This window comes from Pygoscelis adeliae, unplaced genomic scaffold, assembly GCF_000699105.1.
Source record: "Pygoscelis adeliae isolate BGI_AS28 unplaced genomic scaffold, ASM69910v1 Scaffold45, whole genome shotgun sequence".
Classification (NCBI taxonomy): Eukaryota; Metazoa; Chordata; class Aves; order Sphenisciformes; family Spheniscidae; genus Pygoscelis; species Pygoscelis adeliae.
In genome coordinates, this window is record NW_008825114.1 from 10,479,124 (window position 1) to 10,501,790 (window position 22,667).

The following is a 22,667-nucleotide window of genomic DNA, read 5'->3' on the forward strand; positions in this document are numbered from 1 at the left end:
GGAGTGGAGGAGATGGGAAAATGGCTGGAAATCTAGAGCAGAGGCTTTGCTGCTCTTTAATCCATGCAAAACTACCCATGAAGCTCAACAACAGGAAAATGCAAAGTGCCAAAAGCAAGTTATGTTAGTGACTTGGAGGAATTTAAGGCCTACTTTATAGCAGGCAGCTGCAGATGATTGCCGAGCACCTGTGGCAGTGAATGCTGAGAACGTTCGCTAAATGCCTTGCTGTTTGAGAAATGCTTTTCCCCTTCAGAGAAGAGTTAATTCTATGGACTGCCTAGAAGATCTTAATCTGTCATTCCTCAACGGTGAAAGGTATCTTATTATTGTAAGGCACTTGAACAAAAAGGCAGTGATACACAAGGGTCACCAATAACTAATCTTTTGTAATGATTCCTAGACCATTATCAGGTTTGGCCTATGAAGGCTGCTGAGAGATGCTTCTAAAAAGTGTAATAGGTTTACCCTAGTCTTTCAACTACATTGCTCAGAACAAGAATATAAAAATGTCTAGCACCCTAAAATAACACTAACTTGTCATTTTTAAGGCATCACTGTTTGAAATTTTATAAGCTATGATTGTAAATGCTAAATAAAAAAGGAAAGAAAAAAAAAGAAAAATCTTAAGAAAGTACACAGCAATGTAGTTATGCACATTCTTCTAAATACACTTAATTCCCACAGCCGTCAAAAAAATAACCCACAGACAAATCTAATATGGGAAATACGAACACAGTATTTTAAATGTATAGCTCAAAAAGTAAACTTTGAAACTCATTCTTTACAGTTCTCTTAATCCATACTTCTTCAGTAAATATAAATCCTCCTCCGATTTCTGTAAATAGTATTTAAAAAGACACCTTTTTTTTTTGTAATCAATACAGGCTGTGCTGTGAGTATTGTGGCTGCAACCATGTTTTTTCTTTAAACCAGGTTGAACTCCCTCAGGTTTAACTGCAGGATCGTGTCCTTGACGGCAGCGAAGACAAAACGAATATTTTCTGTGTCCGTGGCACAAGTGAAGTGGGAGTAGATTACTTTCTCCTTGTCTGGATTCTGATCCTGATACAGCTTCAAAATGAAGTCTCTAGCAGCTTTGACATCTTGTTTAGGTCCTAATCAAAAGCACAATTAGTGGTTTTGAACAGTTAAAAGCTATGGGTCAAGGAAGAAACATATGGACAGTATCTTAAAAGGCTAATTTCATATTTAAAGGTGAAATTGCCATAAAGGCATACTCCCTTCTTGGCATTTTCTCATTCGTATGTTAGTGGAGCAAAAGCTGTTACAACACTGCTTTCTAAAACGTGTGGAGTATGCTTTTTTCAACAGTAAACCTTACGGGTCAAAGTAATTTTTTTATAAAAGCCTACGCAACTGACATTGCCCAGCATATATTAATAGTTTGCTACATTATTGTAGTATGTCAAAGACCATGAGAGAAATTAAATTTTCTAAAACACACAAACAGGATTCTCTTTGGCCAAGAGAGGGATGTGCGTTTTCTCTGTAGCTACTAGATTATTGTAATTCTTTTCATTATTAACTGTAGGATTCAACATGATACATATCTTGCAGAATATAATACTGTATTAAGTAATGGAATGCATTTGTGATTATTTTCATCATTCTTTTGGTGACTAAGTATCAGTAATATTTGTTAAGGAAAGTTATTCAGCCAGTTTTTTAACTTTGGATTTTTGTATAGGTAACAAGTTATAATAATGAATGCAAATCTGTACTATGGGGTTTTACTATATAAAGAGTTGGAATAATAGCAAGATTCCCCAAGTTCCCCCTGTATCTTGTCTCTTGAGATCGAAGATGAAAAAGGTGCTTCTCATAAATAAATAGTGATCGTGCCACTCTAATGGTAACAGAATGGCTGCAAGAAACCTCTTAAGACTCTGTCCGCAATGCTCCAGTAAAAAAACAAAGTTCCAGTAAAACTGAGTAACTTACGTTTGTATTTTAAAGGATAGAGTAGAAAAAAATAGATACCAAATATATTGCATAATTCCACTTTCCCTGTTCAATTTAATGAGGAAAAACTAATTGGTTTAAATGTGACTTTTAGCTTTGTGAAGATAGTCTGGGAAAAATGCTTACCTGTGTATTCTGGAAAGTAACTAATTAGATGGGAATACATTATTTTCTCTTCTAGAAGATCTTTTTTATTTAAAAACAAAATAACTGAAGAATTCAGAAACCAGGGATATGTAATGATAGTTTTAAATAAGGCCTTGCTTTCTTCCATTCGATTCTACAACAACAAAAATTAATATGAAGTTACACTCTCTAGACAGTAGCATATACAAATCACATCAGCCAGAGATCAAAAAGGTTTTTTTGAAAGCTTTTTAAAAAATATTATTTTATTAAGCGCAATTGCAAAGCATTGGTTGATCATTACTCCACATGTTCTATATCCTTTTACTCACTGGGGTTTGGATCACTGCTATGAATGGCATGATGGCATGTGAAATCAAGGTAAGCCTTAATAATAGAAATTATTTGAGTTCTTACATGAGTTAGTGAGCAGCCATGGACTGCTGCTCTTCTGAAGCAGTCTTCTGACCTCACAGTGAGAGCTGAAGCAGGGTGTATCGGGTCAAATATCTGATATTAACATACTGTACATAGCTAAAGGACAAGAGTATATGTACTCATCTAGACTAGTAATAAAGTCTGTTCATTTCAAGAGAGTTCTAAGGAACACCACGTTCAGAGATTGCTGTTTGGAGTTCCTGGGGACAAACTTGTGATAGCAGTCAGTTCGTTATTTATTTCCTAATGTCCAAAGTAAGCATAACAAAATGTTCAAGATGGTGAAAGGAAAAAGAAAGCTACAGTTACCAAAGTTGTTCATGCATCAAAAGATGACAGGGAACTTTTTGAAAACTCTATTTCAAGTACAATGGATGTTGTGACACTTCAGCAAGTGAAGTAGGGCATGCTTTTCACAGTTCAAACATGTCTGGAGAAAGTGACCTGTAAGGGCTTTGCGAATTTACAGTTCAAATGGTATTAAGTGTTTTTGAAGGACATTTGAAGGAATCCTCATACTGCAGGATGTAAAGCAACCACTACCAAAACAAATGCAGTTCCACTAATAATGCTTTTCTCTAACTGCCTACTGTTTTCTTTTTTGCATCCTTCTCTACAACATCTGGCTACTGCTGCTGATGGCACTTTAGAACAGATGGGAGAACTCATGTTTTCTAACCTTGGGAAGGAGGTAAATTTTAAGTTATTTTGTTTTAATTTTCCTTAATTAATGCACAGGTTAATTCTGAAACATCAGAGACTTAAAAAACAAAACAAAAAACCCCCTAATTACAGATGACTGAGGTAGTTTTACTTGCTTAGAGATACTGCCGATACTCAAACTCTCAAACATTTGACATGGCTTAAGTGATTTAAAACATTTTTAAATCATGTTTTGTCTTTTAAGGTAGAGTTCACTTTTAGAGACAGGCTGCTAATTTAATACAACTTTGGGACTGCTCCACCACCTTCTTAATGTAATTCTAGTGCAAATGCTTTTATGAAGACATGTGAATGCTGTCTTTCTTAAAAAAGCATACATCTTTTTCTGTACCTTATTTAGATACCCCCACTCCTTACCTCATTGTCACATTCTGCCAAGACTTGATCATATTCACTTAATGCAACTAAGAAAATGATGGAAGTAACACTTTCAAAACAATGGATCCACTTCCTTCTTTCTGACCTTTGGCCACCTACATCCACCATCCTGTTAAACCAAAATACAGTCAATATATTAGTAATTTTCATAAGATACTATAAGTATATCCAAAGGCCTTATAATAGATCACCTACCTGAGATAAGCTTGAACTGTGAAAAGTATATCTTAACATTGTATGTTCTGTTTCATATTTAAACTTGATTCGCTTGCTGTAGTGCTACAGCTTTCACTGTTCTTTAGTGTTGCTGTGGGTTAATCCCAGTGGGCAGCTAAGCACAACACAGCCGCTTGCTCACTACCCCCAGATACTGTGGGTGGACAGGGGGAGAGGAAAGAAAGAGTAAAAGCAAGAAAACTTGGGGGTTGAGATTAAAAATAAAAATAATTGTTTAATAAGTGAAGGATAAGTGGAAGAAGAGATAAAGAAAACAAAACAAGTGATGCAAAGGCAATCACTCACCACCTCCCATGGGTAGACTGATGCCCAACCAGTTCCCAAGAAAAAGATGGCCAACCTCCCTAAAGCCCCCTTTTTTCACTTTTATCACTAACCATGACATTATATGGTGTGAAATATGTCTTTGGTTAGTTCAGATCATCTGCCTGGCTGTGTACCCTCCCAAACTCTTGTGCACCCCCCAACCTATTCACTGGAGGGGCAGAGAAAAAGAGAAGGCCTTGGTGCTGTGCAAACACTGTTCAGCAAAAGCTAAACCGCTGGTACGTCATCAGTACTCTCTTGATTACAAATCTAAAACACAGCACCACATCAGCTGCTATGAAGAAAATAAACTTTATCCTAGCCAGGCCCATACAAGTGTATAAGCCACTTGAGGCAAATACAAAATATAATTTTGGGGTTTTTTTCTGTGTTGGTAGAAGTTTTAGCAAAGGCAGATGTAAACATACTCAATTTTGTTTCCCCACACACTCCAAAATCTCTCTTGTCACCCGCAAACCCCAGTGTAGTCATCTCTCCCTCCTTAAAACAATCAAAATGCTCACAAATATCTTCGTTCTAAATCAAATTCCTATGGTTTTGCAGACAGTTAAGTGCCTCACATCTTATCCAGGTCAAAATGCTCCCTAGAACATTCAATTTTCCAGGAAAAAACAAACCAACCACAAAATCACAGTTAGGCTGGTTTGATCATGTATTATCAGAGTGGATTCTGGTTCTGTGTGGTAACTGCAGGCAGGTGTTTGTTCATGATGAAATGGGTGGTTTGATGGAAGAACATCTATAATCATGCTAGTGTGAATTCTGCAATTTTGAAATAAAAAAATAGGCTTTCCCTTAGAAAATCAGTAACCCCACCTGTTGCAATAGCTTGTCTAGTAGCAGTTAAGGTAATTTTAAGGTGCTTCTCAGACTTTCTTTCAACTTTATGAGTACATTTGTTTCTCTCAATTCCACTGAACATTTTTTTTTTTATATTATATGGCAGGAAGAATAGAAGTATCTACTGTCGTGACCCTCCACTTTTTTTTTTCCCCTCCTCCTTCCCTCAGTGTCTCCAACTCCATTCCCTAACTTTACCTAACTGAAAGTTATAAACTCACTTGAGGGCTTTAATGTATCTATTAGGGCCCTCTCTTCCAAACGGTTACTCAGGAGGCAAAAACTGTTGGCTCTAAATGGAATTAAACTACATTCCAATATTAGCACTCATGTTACTACAAATACCTTGCCTCTGCACCCCCCATCCAAGACTTTTAATTAAACTAATAGTTCAGAATACACAGCAGTTGGGCTGCTTGAATTGAAAAGCTTTTTTCATGTAATGTAAATTTCAAAAGGAATGTTTTGAAACACCACTCAAGTTAACTGTATTAACTTTGGAAACTAAAAGGGCTGGAAACACATACAACACTCGTTGAATGCAAAAGCTTACAGGACCATAGAAGTAAAGTTGCAGCAACTACTTTCATACTTGTATACTGAATCACTTGACAGGCACTCTTACCTAAATATAATATTTTCTAAATCAAAAGGATACTCAATAATTCCTGTAGTTGGCACTCGGACTCTAAGAATATCTTGCTGAGTTGGCACAAATGAAGGCATAGCAATACGATCAAGGTCAGTAAGATAACTGAAAAGTTAAATATACAACAGAAACAAGATTAATGCACTGTCATAAATTAATCACACAGATTCAAAACCAAAGTACTAACCAGCAATCACAGAAGTGTTACCACAAAAGCAGCTAAACAGAAATTCAGTTGTGCATGGCCTTAGTGCAATTGCTGCTGGCATAAAACAATAAAACCCTTTACTTTAACTAAGACCTACATGTACTTTTCAGACAGAATACTACTAGTCAAAAGAGATGATGCCTGAATGTTCTATAGATAATCAGTCCACGCTCAAAATGATGAATTTTATTTGCATAATCTTTGCTATTACCCCAGAATTAAAATCAGAATTGAGACTTGAACACAAATATAAATATCAGTCCTAGCCATAATGTTTACCAACAGTACTTTTATCCCTTCACTTCATCCATGATGCTAATATTGCACACAAATGTGAAAGGTTGCTGGACAGAATTCAGAAAAGTAATTAACAGAAAGCACTGCAAACATGAATGCCTCAAACATATATTTTTAATATCAACGATGATGCATTTAGTTTCTCGTCTGCCCACACAGTCATTCTTAACTTTACCCTCCTAGTTTCCTCAGGCTCTTGTGCTTTTCATGGCTGGGATTAAATTGTAGGATGACATTCCTGTGCCTCAATAAATGAGCAGTGTGTGAGCAAGACACAAAGAGCTGATGCCTGGTATTCCTCTCTGCAGTCTATCTTGCCACCACCAGAAGGCAACATTAGATCATCCAAAATCCTAACAAGGCATACAAAAAGTGTAAGGTATATTCTAAATCATACAACATGATTGTAGCACAAACCTTCCTTTATTTAAGCACTAATTCGCGCCCTTTTCCTTTGGTGGAAGAAGGAGGGTGTCGATGTATTCTCCCCTTGCTGCCCAAACATCCCTCACATTTGCGGTCCAAAATCAAAAATATTTGCAGCACTTAATGACTTAGAAAAGCTTTCTCTTAGGAAAATTTCTCCTCTCCAGCAATGTAGCAAATTGTTATTGAGATCTCAATTGTAATTAACAGTAAAAGGAAGATTTAATAAAATTTAAAATAAAACTGATTTTCAATTGTGGCTGATTTCTTGGAAAATGAGGCTACAGTAGACCATTAAGTGGCATCCTTCTTCTCCAATGTAGGATTACTTAATAACAAGGCAGACAAACATCTGTCAAGAATGATAATGCTTAACACATAGGAACAGATTGCCTATGTGTAACCATTCTGAGTTCAAGTTTACCATAAATGACTAATCTAAATGTTCCTTGCTGAAATTTAACCCTGTAACTTCTAAACCTTGACAGAAACAGAAATGTAAATTTTCTGTTCTCATGAAGCAATAATTTTTTCACAATTAAATTCTTTGAAAATTGGGGGAAAGACTTATCTTCATTCTTATTTATATCCTAAACATTTCATGTAACTGAACTGTCTGACCTGCCCGCTTGTTGTCAATATATTTTGTACAGCTGTTTTTCACTATTTCCCCCAAGGGAAACTCAGTTATGTACCAGCTGTGTTGACCTCAGAACTGGGAGGGATGAGGTATGTTCAGAAAGCCTAAAATTAGTTTGCTTCATCACTCCCACCTTAAAATTTGTTGTGTACCACAGGCCACTAGAGATACAGGTATAACTAATAAAATCAGAGTGAACCTATCTCTTCATTATGAGTCAGCAGTGTGCCCAGGCGGCCAAGAAGGCCAATGGCATCCTGGCTGTATCAGAAATAGTGTGGCCAGCAGGAGCAGGGAAGTGATCGTGCCCCTGTACTCGGCACTGGTGAGGCCGCGCCTCCAATACTGTGTTCAGTTTTGGGCCCCTCACTACAAGACATTGAGGTGCTGGAGCAAAGAGGAAGGAACAAAGCTGTTGAAGGGTCTAGAGAGAACAAGTGTTATGAGGAGCGGCTGAGGGAACTGGGGTTGTCTTGCCTGGAGGAAAGGAGTCTCAAGGAGACCTTATCGCTCTCTACGACCTGAAAGGAGGCTGTAGCGAGGTGGGTGTTGCTCTCTTCTCCCAAGTAACAAGCGATAGGACAAGAGGAAATGGCCTCAAGTTGTGCCAGGGGAGGTTTAGATTAGATATCAGGAAAAATTTCTTCACCGGAAGGGTTGTCAAGCATTGGAACAGGCTGCCCAGGGAAGCGGTTGAGTCACCATCTCTGGAGGTATTTTAAAAGATGTGTAGATGTGGTGCTTAGGGACATGGTTTAGTGGTGGACTTGGTAGCGCTAGGTTAACGGTTGGGCTCTATAATCTTAAGGGTCTTTTCCAACCTAAATGATTCTATGATTAACTTCATTAAGTCTGGCTTGTCCTTGTAATTACACAGTGTACTTACTACTTAGCAGAGTCTGAGAGTTGGTACTCCCTCCGTCTGTCGTAGCATTCTTGAATTCCTGAGTCTTCCCAGAGCTTCTTGATTGCTTCAACTTGTTTTCTTTCCAGCACTCTCACTTTATCCACTTCCACTTCTTTGATCATCTGAGCACTCTCCTAATCAATTAAATGATAACACTATTGTGAGAAAGGATTGCTGTCAGCATGCAGTACACACGCTCCCCTTTCTTTATTATACTCTCCATCAATCAGACTAAGCATCAGAAAGGAACCTAGGAGAAAATAAGCAGTTTTAATCCTTGAACGCATTTAATTTTTCAAGTCAAATGACTGCTACTGAATGTTTTAAACAAGTTAGTCTTGCTTACTGTCATCCAGGTGTGATTTTTCTTTTTAAAAGGGGACCTTGACAAAGGTCAGAAGGAGCTCTAAACCTACCATCTTTAAACTCATTGAATTTTAATACCAATTTATAACAGTGGTAATGTTTTCTAGATACTTTCTTTAGTAGAGATACTTTTGGTTTGTTTGTTGGTTTGGTTTGTTTCAGGACAAACCAGAGGCTGACCTAGCATAAACAGTCATCAAGCAGGCATCAAATTCCTACAAGCCATCTTCTGTTTAATGCCTATCTCGGTGAGATACAGCCAAGGTACTACTTTATGGAAAGAAATCATTTTTATTTGCACTATGCTGTTATGTGTAAGAGGTATTGCAAAGATAAATGTAAGTTTTGCTTTTAAAGGATACAAAAGAATCTATCATTCCGCAGCGAGTGATGCAGTTGTTTCGCTTGAGGGAACAGATGACATCCAAAGGGGCCTTGACAGGCTTGAGGAGAGGGCCTGTGCAAACCTCATGAAGTTCAACAAGGCCAACTTCAAGGTCCTGCACCTGGGTCAGGGCAATCCCCAACATCAGTACAAACTGGGGGATGAATGGATTGAGAGAAGCCCTGTGGAGAAGGACTTGGGGATACTGGTGGATGAGAAATTACACATAAGCCAGCAATGTGTGCTCACAGCCCAGAAAGCCAATCATATCCTGGGCTGCATCCAAAGAAGTGTGGCCAGTAGGTTGAGGGAGGTGATTCTGCCCCTCTACCCTGCTCTGGTGAGACCCCACCTGGAGTACTGCATCCAGCTCTGGGGTCCCCAGTACAAGAAAGACATGGACCTGTTGGAGTGGGTCCAGTGGAGGGCCACAAAAATGATCAGAGGGCTGGAACACCTCTCCTGTGAAGAAAGGCTGAGAGAGTTAGGGTTGTTCAGCCTGGAGGAGAGAAAGCTCTGGGGAAACTGTATTGTGGCCTATCAGTACTTGAAGGGGGCTTATAAGAAAGATGGAGAAAGACTTTTTACCAGGGCCTGTGGTGACAGAAGAAGGGGCAACAGTTTTAAACTGAAAGTGGGTAGATTTAGCTTGGACATAAGGGAGAAATTTTTTTATGATGAGGGTGGTGAGACACTGGAACAGGCTGCCCAGAGATGCTGTGGATGCCCCATCCCTGGAAATGTTGAAGGTCAGGTTGAATGGGGCTTTGAGCAACCTGATCTAGTGAAAGATGTCCCTGCCCATGGCAGGGGGGTTGGACTATATGATCTTCGAAGGTGCCTTCCAACCCAAACCATTCTATGATTGGAAGTGTTCTCTTCTGTAGCTGTTCAACTAGGTATACACTGGTGTTTGCTAGTACCTTTAGAGGTCTGGAAAAGGATTGTTCTAAAATGCATTTAATATTGAAATAAACTAACTTATTTAGTGTTTGGAATATAACAGATCGGTTACTGTACATTCAGTTTGCGAACACTTTTTCCAGAATATTGCTAGATATCATCTAGATTTTAACTTACATACTCTTTAAAAATGAAATAAGGTTCTTTCCTACCTCTCCTTTAAGCTTGGGACAGTCTCAAATAGTAACACTGCATACAGATCTGGTTTGGATCTGGGGCAGTGAATTCTTGGGTCTGAACTGGAAAATCTGAATACTGATAGACCTGTTAATCTAGTCATTCAAAATGAGATAAAGATCAGTCAGAAAACAGGACTTTCATAGTTATAGGGTCTTTAAGTTACCATGGGCAACTGCAAAACTATGTAATATGGAGTCTACTGCCTCAAAAGCAATTTCTCCTTGCTCAGTTCAAATTAATTTTAAATATTGTAAGTCTCCAAAATGTTGTGAACATACTACTCTTCTGAGTTTTCATATTAAAGACTTAACAATGCAGTCATAATGCCGGGGCAAATTCTCCACGACTGGAATTATCTTTCATTTTACAGGTATTCTGTTACACAAAACCAAATGCCAAGTCTTCTGATTTTTATTAAAACTGTTTTTTTTAAAACGGTAGTTAAAGCTTGAAACATAACTGTTACAATTACTATTACAATGTAAATTGTTAATAAAAGTAAAATAGTTTAAAATGCATCATGGTGTAACCATTCCTGTTAGTATTTCTTGTACATTCTTTACAGATATAATGTAATCCATATTGGTTTTTTTACCTTAATTTACACAGCATAACTACCTTAGCAAGACAGGTAATATTGTCTATTGAATAAATTTTTCTGTTCTGTAATTATTATATCAAATGTTCGTGCTGATCCAGAACCATGTAGGAAGAGCTCTACCTGTGATTTATACTTTATTTAGGCACTGTATATGAGGCAAGAGATTAGAGACCCCGTGTCTCTAAATTTTCTAACCTGCTATAGCTCTTTAAGCTAGTTTGACATCTGATAAAATGGTTAAATGTCCTTTGTTTCCTCTGGTTAAACACTATAAGGGGTAACTGAATGATGTAAGATGCCCCACAAGGCTCACAAGGCTTTTATTATTTTGCTGTAGAATCCCACCACTAGGAATTCTAGAAAAGGGTTATTAAATCTTATCAACACCTAGTAATAACCTAAGTTTACATTTTAACAAATGTTATTTTGGCACTGCCAGCCGCACACCATGAAAGTAGTTTAAATATCATGAAACTTTACAATGGGGCTTTGACCTCAGTGTTTCAAGTGGACACGGTCATACTTTAAAACCTTCCTCTGCAACTCAGAAGAACACCAGAAATTTAGTTTCTATTTCCCTCAAAGCAAGAGTGGAATTTTATAGAATTCTTTCTTACCATTAAGAATTCTGCCCAAGAGACACTGTGGAAATACGCAGCATTGTAATACATGAGCAGTAGGTGCTTTACAGAATGAACAAAAGGGCTCACTAACATGAGAAGAAAACCAAACAAAACAAATCTACAATCATTACAGACCGAACCAAGGAACAAAGAGGGGAAATGCAAAACAGCACCAGCACATGTTAACAATGTCAGTTATTGGCATAATTTATTTTTTTTAATGAAATACAAGCAACAAATGAGTTCCAGAATTCACTCTTAATTAAAATATGCACCACATTATGCACTCTCTAAACACAGTATAAGCAGGAACAGCAAAAGTTACATTAAAAGTGCTGTAACATCTGCTTCTCAATGATATGGTGCAGGTAGAGAAAAGAATACAGATGATAAAATAAGGGTAAGTAATTTTGAATACAACAGAAGTAGGAGAATATACTTATTCCATTAAAAAAAACCCACACCACAAAACAAAACCAAAAAACACACCTTTTGATCCTGGAGAGAAAACTGATCACGTATAACAAAGACAGTGGCAAAATTGCTTGGCAAATAACATTCAAAACCTGTGTCTAAGCTGCTTAGAATACTAAAAATCTATTAGCCTCTTAAAAATCTATTACATTATTCTCCACTGGAAATCAAACTTAATCCTGCAATTAAAGGGCAACTGATGGTGTAGAACAAGCAACACTTCAAGGTTCAATTGTTAATCTGTTTTCATCCAAAAGATATACCAAAAAGAAACAAAATAATCAGGAAGGGTCTCGAATATGCCTTTTTCACTTCACAGTAATACCACTGGCTAAAAGCAGCTTTCTCATCTTTTGTGAAAGTGCCAAGAAATATGCACAAATGCCAGCTAAATGAGTATAATATTAAATACAACTTGTAATAAGGACAAATCTTTGCTAGACAAGAAATGGATAACACCACAAGCGACAACTGTCATTTTTTTAGATATATGAATAAATTTTATCTCCAGTTGTTACATGCAGTGCATAGAACAGATTATTTCAGTAAAGCTTCTTTTTGGAGGGTCTGAATCTCCACACTTGGAAAAAAATATTTGATTTGATACCTTGCAGCTCTGTCATATTTCTTAGGTAACTAAATGTTAAATAGAACCAAAAAATGGCTCTTCGTGTTACCTTATGAAGCTCATTGTATTTATAAGGCCTGAATTTATATACGTATTTATTTCTTCACCCATAACCTAGGTTATTACTTCTTTAAAAAGCTTTCTGAGAAGAGTGGTCTGTTTTGGAGCAATAACTACTGAAAGTGTTTCCTAAATATCCAGTGGTAAAGAGGGGAATTATTCATTTTTAAAGTGCTGTGAGAACTAATGAAGCTCCTATTTTTCTAGGCATTTATCTTTTATGGTCTTTGCACTTCACTTTCATACACCAGGTCCTTCCTCATTTGGCTGGGCAAAACAAACTACAAAATGCTCCAATAAAAGTCATACTTGGAAGCTACAGCAGGTTCTTCACAGCAAATAGAGGGTCACAGGAAGGGACACGAAGTTGTTATGCAGTATTGGGAGGCTACAAGAACAGCCAGTTCAGGGTGTATACCACTTCAGAAAGTCATTATTTATCAAGAAATACTTAGCTACAGCAGGAGTTCAAGTTTTCATACTATGTGAATAGGAAGTTTGTCAGTATCACTGAACACGTTTTACATCTCTAAACATTTTTATTTTTACAGTGCCACTGAAATACAGATTATATCTCACTACAGAGTATGTAGAAATATGCAATTAAATACTTGCCTCTTCTTCATACTATTGTTAGGCCCATAAACTGAACTTCTGGGGAGTATAATGTAATATATTGTGGAAGTAATTGTGTTTTGCATTCATTTTCATCTCATTTTTTGAAACAGTCCCATCAATTAATTTGACACAATGCATAGGGTGTGTTTGTTTCTAAAGAAATAAAAACAGAATGCATTAAAGGGGGGGAGGGCCACACCACAACCCCCCCCCTAAGATTTTATAATTCACTACACCGGGGATAGGAAGCTGCTATTCCCAGGCCATACATAATTTCAGTACAAGTTACCGATTAACAAATAGCATTTTAAGGTTTACTGAGAAGTTATGTGAATTTCAATTCTGTTGGCTTGTTGTTGCTGTTGTTGAAAATTCTTTGAATTGGAACCAAATGCAAGCCCAAACACAGACCCAAACATTTAAGTCAATCTCCTCTCGGTACCAGCAAGGCTACTAAGTTTTGCTGAATTACAAGCACTGCATATAGCTCCCCTGGTTCAGGTATAGTGTTTTTCATATCTCAACCTCTATTACTGAGGTAAAGTACACACTAAGAGACTTCTAAAATCAGCTACACCATTACCCTATGATTGTTTTGTTTACATATTTTGGGTACAGGAGGAACTGAACATGAACAAACCACCCTTAAAACTAAGGAAGAGGAAGCTAACAACTGGCTGAGCTGTATATAAAATATATACACTGCTGCTATTGCCAGTTATCTCCTAATTACCATCAGAGGAAGAGACCAAAGTTAAATACATGAGGGTTGGTTTCAATTCCTAAGTGAACGCACATTTTTGAAGAGGAAAATTAAGGAAGGTGAAAAGAACACGGGAACTAAATGACTCAAGCATTTACAGTTAGGACATTACATTCTAAAGATAAATAAATATTGCTTATTTTGTAGTCTCGCATTATTCAGCTTTAATAGTGCATTGTTCTATGGCTATGAAAAGGTACCTGGTCGTAGTCTGGATAACTGGATAGGAACAGCAGATTAAGTTGACGATTAAAGTTTTGCAAATTAAAGTAATGAATTGATACCATCCTGGTTGTGCACCAACCACTTATAAGCTTTGATTGTATCTTTCTTACTGAGCCTATTCTGTCTGCCACCCAGAGGCTGTAGTAAATTTTTTCCCTAAGTTTTCAATCATTATTAATCCCCACATTTATGATAACAACAGGAATAGTAAACAGTACACCAGCTAGCAGTAAGCAAAGCAAGACTAAGCAGTCCAACTGTAAACATACCAGGCCAAACCACCACTCAGATCGTAATTGGCAACACAAAATTTTGGCAAAGACCTGATTGAAAACAAGTCCTTACAGTCAGGTCTTATATAAAATTCAGTGGATTACCCTTAAAAAACATAAGAGAATCACAAGATGTTTGTTTTCTTCTTCACAAAATGAAACAGTTTGCAGCTCATCTTTATATATCTGTCTTTTTTTAAATTATATGCGAGTGTGCATCCATGTATATGTAAATTTTGGTCAACTTCTTCAAACACAAGAGTTGTGTCTGTGGTATTACGTACATGTGGACTAAAAGTAAGCATGTACACATATAAATACACAAGTATACATATAAATACACAGGTACAAATATAAATACACAAATACACGTACATGTAATTTGTGGCTTCTAAACCTCATTTTCCAACACTTCTAGTTTACAGGGGAAAGGGAGGAACAAAAACTATAACATATAATCAAGTGACATCCTTTATTTCTTGGTTCATTTTTCCACTCTATAGTAGACAAAGATCATTTTTTGGCACATTGCAAAAATATTTGGGTCACATACAATACCATACAATGCCACTGTATTTTGACATGTGGGTAATGCACTAATGTTATCTATTAATATTGCACTTGAATATATTTGAGATGTTTGCTCCATAGTCTTTACCTTCACAAACTTCTTTTACGCACCCCCAGATAGTCTATTCTCTGTTTTCCAATTACTCCCTTTCCTGTGATTTTGAGCAGAGATCATGTCAAGAAGATGCCAGCTATTTGAGGAACAGGTTCTATTCAGGAAAATGTGTCTACGTGTCTGTGATGCCAAAATCTATAGTTTAATTCAATCACATATACTAGATGATGATAAAAAGAATCCATTTCATAGGTCTGTATTCTGTTTTTACTAGTTATTTAGAAATAACTTTATCTTGTTTTCCTTCAGGATTTGCTGGCGTAAGTATGGCTTCCAGAAAATTGGAAAAAGAAAGAATTTTAAAAAGTGAACACAGCCTGATATTCCTCATTCTTACTTTTCTTCTACTTACACTGGACCTACTAAATTCCAGCAGTTACAGATTTCAATCAGTGCTGTTTCAAATACTAATAAAAAAGAACAGCCTAAACCAACCATATATAGTAACGCAGTAACATACCACTGTTATTCAACTGGCATGATAAATTAATGAAATTACTTTTCTATCTGCGTTTCCCAGCAGTGCTTAAAAAATGAATTAAACTGAATTTTCATCCCCTTCAAACGATACACAAATATATATCCATAACAGAAATTGTCTCTTTTCCTGAATAATTTTGATTATCTAACCGTGGAACATAGACTAATTTGGGCTACAGAATTTAATCCAGCTAATCCTGTACATAGCTTCTGATTTACTCACACTATATTATGAGAAAAGGCAACCAAGTTTAGTGTGAACATGTGAATTAATCTCTATCATTGTTTCAAAGGTTAAATCAGAGGAATAGTTCTAAGCACACAAAAGCTAACAAAATATGCCTTTGGGTTCTGCAGCGATGCAGTGTTCATACTTTTTCAGTGGTCAGGCATAAGCATGCACACCTTGTATATCCTCTTCCGCCCAATACGTTCTTGCCACCTCCTTTCCTACACCAATATACTTGCAACAATTTTCTCCTTTATCCAGCCACCTTTACCACAAGACCTGCCAGAACCTAATATACCCTTGAGATCTCTCTCTTCTATAACTTCGGCTGACGTATGTCAATGAGTTTAAAAGTTACAAGGGGTGAAGAAAGGCAGCCGTGCACATAGTGTGACCACAGAATACTTCTTAAGAAACCAGACTTAATACTTACTAAATTTATTCCAGCCTTATAAAACGATAGAAAAGGCTTATGAATTAGTCACAATACATTAAAAAAAGGTTCCATGAAGAAAAAAGTATGTTTCCCAATAATGATATTCACTTTATAAGCATTCAAATTAGGGAGAAAGTTACTGGGGGATTTTGCTATTAGGTTGGTTTGTACACATATTTCACCAGGGACTGTAATGGTGTTCTTTCAGATTTATAGTGACTTAGGAAAAGCACGAATAAAGTTCTCTGGAGGTACAGAAAGGAAGGAAGCAAAGTCAGGGCAAAAAAGTTGTGATTAGATAACATTAGTCTCAAATGAAAACAAAACACAAAAATGCAGCTAGCTAAGAATAGGAAATTCATCCATGCCTTGGTTTCCTTCCTTGGAAGTAATGAGCTTCACAGATCCAAAAGCCTGCATCTCTGTTCTGCACAGTGCTGCATGTAGAGCAAACCTCTGAAGTGGCAGGAGAGGTGGGACTCCTGTTGATACAGACTGAGATTTCCTAGGCTGAGGAAGAGTGTCAATTAGTGGATTCAGAGTCAGGAAAGAAAACAAATCAAAACACAAGCATTAAGGTGGAATAGAATGATCTTCTGGCAAAGCAACAAATTCAACTATTAGTCCAAGAAAAAAAGTTTTCAGACAGAACTTGCATAAAGTTTCTTACTTCTGAGATGCACAGATTTAAAACACTGGAATTTTCACAGTGGAAACTGGCAGGTGTAAGACAAAAGTGACATAAGTAGGTTTTTAAAGGTTATATATGTAAGAGCTACTGGGGTCACGAAGAGGTTCTCCAACCAACTGAAGACATGCATATACACACACAAAAGAAAAAAAAAAAAGGAAGGAAAAAAAGACAAGAATGTAGATGCCCAACCTCTACAGTTTGGTAGAAGTTCACTAGATTTGTCCCCTCCAAAACCACACACCTTTCCACCTATTAAGATATTAAAGTTCTGAGGGAGAAAACACTGATACTGCAAGATTAATTTCCTCTCATTTATTTCTGCAGTTCTACCAGAAAATATCTCACCCTCTTGGAAACTTTCTGGTTTTGTATTATAAAGAATGAGAACGCATCATGCAAAGGAAGTTATGCAGTGAATAAGTATGAACAACAATTCTGGATATTTACAGTATGCCAAAATTGGAAGAATTGAGCGATTCAGCGTTCCTGCATTCTAGCTCCAACTTCTTATATTCGTGTATAGAGATTCTGCCTCACAGGCAGCTGGAGACAAGATCCAGATGATTTAGGCTTTGTGATAGAATTGGGAGCATCTCGAAAGAAAAAAACGTCTTTCCCAGGACTGTCTTATAAAAAAAAAAATATATATATATATATATGAAAAACAAGAACTATTACTTATCTCTTCTCAGACAGCTCTAGACAAAGCAGCAGCTTGGTCTCTGTGCATCTGAAGTACCAAGACTGCTAATAAATTAAGCCCTTCTTGAAAACAAATTGCTTTCCTGGAATGAGATTGTGTCAGTTGATCTCTGTACACAGTTCCCCATCCCTGGTGAACTTTACTTCTGACTTCATTACTTCTGACACAACAAATCCTGACCTGAGTAAAGAAAATAGGTGACATCACATGCCATCAGCAGGTACCTTGAATGAAATCACATATTGTCTCATTCTTAAAACACATATGAACATCAAACTTGAAAATAATAATAAATGTCATGTCCTTGGAGACTCCATGTTAAGAGCATCTGGAGGAAATGAGATTTCTGACAATGTGTTATAGGAACAAAAGAGGCAAATATAGTACAGTTCCACTGATTCCTTTCAGGACAAAACGCTGCATCTTCATAATCACTCAGTACTTAAATAATGACATACAACATTCACCTGTCACTCTCTACAGTTTTTTTTTTTAAAAAAAGACCTGGACATTTTTAAAGTATTTGACAGGCCACACCACACCTCAAGAATTCACTCACTTGCAGCCTCACTAATGTACTTACAGGATACAAACTATTTGCAGAAATGGTTTTGAATTCTGGACGGTTATTTCTGAGTGTGCTTCATCAAGATGTATGTCGTGGTTTAACCTCAGTCAGCAACTGAGCACCACGCAGCCGCTCGGTCACTCCCCCCTCCCCCCGGTGGGATGGGGGAGAGAATTGGAAAAGCACAAGTGAGAAAAACTCGTGGGTTGAGATAAGAACAGTTTAATAATTGAAATAAAATGATAATGATAATAATATGATAATAATAGTAATAATAATACACAAAGCAAGTGATGCACAGTACAATTGCTCACCACCCGCCGACCGATGCCCAGCCAGTCCCCGAGCAGTGGCCCCCCCCGCCAGCTTCCCCCAGTTTATGTACTGAGCATGACGGCACATGGTATGGAATGTCCCTTTGGCCAGTTTGGCTGTGCCCCCTCCCAGCTTCTGGTGCACCTCCGCCTTCTCAGTCGGTAGAGCATGGGAAACTAAAAAGTCCTTGGCTAGTGTAAGCACGACTTAGCAACAACTAAAACATGGGTGTGTTATCAACATTGTTCTCATCCTAAATCCAAAACACAGCACTGTACCAGCTACTAGGAAGGAAATTAACTCTATACCTGCCGAAACCAGGACAATGTATAACAGCTTCATTAAATAGAGCTGAGTATGATTTATTTGCATAACAGTGAGAAACTTACTGAGAACAAGACTGATATAACTATCTGAAATAATAAAAGATGGCTCTGAGTTTTCAGTTTCCCTGTCTCAAGAGTCTAGCTTTCAATATATTCAGAGACAAAGGGTCTTGACGGATTTGGGTTTTGTCTTTTTTTTTTTTTTTTAACTCAGTTCTGACTAAGGACATCACATGAAATGCATTAAAATGAAGATATCACTTCTCAGTGAAAACACCACATATTAAATACTCTCGTTAATTCAGTATACAGGGAAGTATGAAAGAATTATTTAAGTAAAAGTGCATCTTTAGAAACATTTAGGCCTCAACCGGCAATAGTCTAAATATGCTAGATGATTCCACAAAATGTATCTTAGTTTATGAGATTATCTTTAACATTTCAGTCTTTAGGATTAACATTTTGGTTATACTGCACTACATACTACGCTGGTTCTTCCAAACTTCTCCCGTCTTCTTTTTTGAAACAATAAATTGACCATCATTGTGAAGTAATGCAGGACTTCAATTTCTAAAAAATTTTAAACACAGGAAGTACCAGATATCTAACAATATCTAACAATCTGCTTTACCAATTTCCAGTCCATATTTGTAGACATAATTAATTTAGATAATTCTATCTGAACTAAAATGAACTCAAGTCTTTTGATGTTCACCCATTACTAAGGACTGTTTTTAAGGACAATGTCCTTGGAAGTGCATGCTTTCCCACTGAGCCAAGCTGTTCGGCTGTCTAATTTCCTTGCTAAGTGAATTCCTTGGATATTATCTTATGTAGCATTGTAAGGATACATCATGTTGTACGGCAGGTGAATGCTGCCAAACATAACATGTCCCTGCCCGGAGAGATTACATTCTAAAGACACTTCAGACACGGCACAGCCCACGTGAGCATGGCTTCAGACCTATACCAGTCTGAAACGCTGCCTCCTTAACCCCTTCAACTCATGCAGGGCACCAGATGCACTATTCATTCCAGTACCCAGCAGAAAAGCAAGTGAAGACGACTGCCAAGTGCAAACGTTACTGTTATTTTTCTATATTCAAGAATATCCCTGTATTCTCAAACAGGTATATGGAGAATCTTATGTTAGACGTCTGTTAATACCATTTCTCTCCTCAAGTTCTGAAGATTTTGCATTCTCAGCTTCTGTTTAATTTACTAAATCGTCAGTTTAAGTAGTGAGTAGACCTAACAAACTTTATTTAAGAAATTAATTCCACATTTTCATGAAAGCCATTTCCTGTTCATTACTCTCCACTGAGCTTTTTAAAATCCACAGACACGAAAATTCCAGTCTTTTCTTTCCTCTCATCTGCTCAAATATGGGGAAGCAGAGCACTCTGCATTTTGGTTTTGACTTTTGAAAGGCAAAAGGAAAGAAATGAGATTCACTGTCATTTCCTTGTTAAGTAGTGAGACCCTCTAACTGAAGAGACTTTAGGCTATGGCACAACTCCCAACTGCACAACTGATTCCTCTCTCAGCTGTCTTTATCGGCAGTGGTACTGGATAATGGAGTCTTGCTCTCACATTTAAATTCCTATCACAATCCTTTTTTTTTTTTTTAATAAAAAATAATCCCAGCATATAGACTCTAGCCAACAGAAACCCACTTTCTTCACTAACACCTTGATGGTTTTATATCTCTTGAAGAAAATACTAGATATTACAAAACACTGTCAACTGAGCATCAAAGTTGATGTATTGCTTGAAAAATCTGGGCTGTTAAGAACAATACAAGACAGAAGATGCATCTTAAATGCCTGCCCAGTTTGTTAATGACTTACTTCAACAAGGGATGTTGGGAAACCCATTCTCCTCTATTCTTAAGATGGTTGTTACTTTAAGAGAGAGAGAAAATGAATGGAAGAACCAAAGAACTGACATTTTAGAGCGTATGTTCTCATGTACTGCTGTTGGTAATTTATTCCAAATGCTCTATATACACTGGGGCAGGAGATGGAGAGTGAATGAGTGTGTATTTCGCACCCAAATCAGCCTTATCACAGGTCTTCCAAATCCGAGGTGTATGGGCTCTAATTTTGTTACGACTTAGCTCTGTGGGAGGAACAGGAGGACTGTGTTGTTGTGTTGCAAATCTTCCTAGCAAACTGTTTAGAAACATTTCACAAAGAACATACCCAATGAGTTTTCATAATTTCTATGCTCCCCTCTGCATCTTACAGTTCACATAGTAAACTTCACCCCTTTAGTTTTACAGATTAACATGAATTAAATATTGCTTGTAATATCTCTATTGATAGAGGTAATTATTCACAAATTATTGCTTAAAAAACTGTATTTTCAACTATAGTACAGTATGAGCCTCTTTTTCTTTCTAAATAACTTGTTACATATGTCAGAAAAGTGAGTGCCATGGAATTTTAAGCCAAGAAATTTTTTTGCATCTATGAGAACAGGAGAATAATACCATATTTTCACCATATTCACCAGAATACAATATTTTCAGTGTCTATAATTTTATTTTTTAATCTAAGAATACTCTGTACTTAAAAGATTTGATGACTACAGTCCAGACCCTTTTCTCATCCTGTTTGCCTTTACTGCCTTAGATATAAAAACGTGTTAAAAGTGAAAATGCCTTACAAACTTTAAAAGACTTCTGCTGGACAAGTAGCTGAGTTTCATGGTTCCTCATTTATCGCTTACTGGTAACTCAATTTTGCTTTAAGAATGAGAAGATGTCATCATAATACTTTCCAACTAGGAGCCGTGGTAGTGGTAAAATACAAAAATCCACAGCTCTCTAATAAATAAAGCTGTACACAACCTGCCTCAGAAGAGATCTCACGCTGTTTCATCCAACAATAATCTTTGACTGAATCTCCCCTTCCCATGATGTGAAACCACCTCCTTCCTCTCCAGCAGAGCAGACGCACTGATAGTCAGCTGATGGGATAGGTGAGAGAGGGATACTTTCCATGCCTTTCGCTGAAGTCACAGAACCTTCCAGTGGAACAGTACTTACAATTGCCACTCTTTAACAGTAAATATTTAGTGGTGCCTTTTCCAGGTGACAGTCTAAATAGCACAGAAATAGTTTTTCAAAGTCAAAGTTATTTAAGCAGAAACAAAAGAGGAAAAAGAGACATTCCTTCCACCTCCTAATTGGGAGGTTAGAGCACTCACTTGTAGAATGGAGACCTAAAGTTTAATCTCTGCTCTGATGTGTACTAAGCACTTCTGAATGTTGCTGTTTTATATTACTCTACGCAAAGTGCCACACAACCACCAAGACAGGCTCGATTGTTTAGGATACCTTGCTCACTATGATGTGTTTAAGTTGTTCCCGTAACAAAGGCAGATAAACATCAAAACAGGTGAGTGCTGAAATGCTTGATACAGCAACGCCAAAGTCTGCATTAATGATTTAATCCCAAATGACAATTCTTTACATTAAAGAAAAGGACACACTCCTTCATGCACAAAAGGCCTACTGCATATCATATAATTGGAAGGATTCATCTTTTGATGGCTTTTCTTCACTGGCACCTGCTTCCATGACAGTTTTCAGCAAGTATTTTTGTTGTATGCTAGAGTCCTCTAAAGCACAGAGAAAGTAGCTTTCGTAAAAGGAGTCCTAGCACACAAACCTACCAGACCTCTTTAAGAAAGTCATCAAGTACATTAGGAAGCGTGATACAGCTAATATGATACACTTTCAGTAAAGCCCTTAAATAAATGCTGTTAGGGATAGCAAATTATCACAGACAAAGGATAGGAGAGTAATCTTGTGAATTAAGAAGCAGCTAAAAGACAAAAAAATAACAGGGGTCTTAGATGATCCATGCTCACAGAGGAGAGGGT

General features: G+C 37.2%; 1 protein-coding gene across 2 annotated transcripts in view; it reads right to left on the bottom strand.

Moving 5' to 3' along the window:
- Positions 1-927: 927 nt before the first annotated feature.
- Positions 928-22,667, bottom strand: part of GNA14 (guanine nucleotide binding protein (G protein), alpha 14) — a 43,899-nt gene continuing 22,159 nt past the window's right edge. The window contains exons 2-6 of one of the 2 annotated variants that reach the window (XM_009328100.1): positions 8,162-8,316; positions 5,681-5,809; positions 3,631-3,760; positions 2,113-2,266; positions 928-1,118 (exon numbers count right to left, since the gene is read on the bottom strand). In XM_009328100.1, the coding sequence (XP_009326375.1) occupies positions 928-1,118; positions 2,113-2,266; positions 3,631-3,760; positions 5,681-5,809; positions 8,162-8,316 (759 nt within the window). The remainder of the gene's footprint in view (positions 1,119-2,112; positions 2,267-3,630; positions 3,761-5,680; positions 5,810-8,161; positions 8,317-22,667) is intronic. The other variant, XM_009328099.1, reaches the window with a different exon arrangement.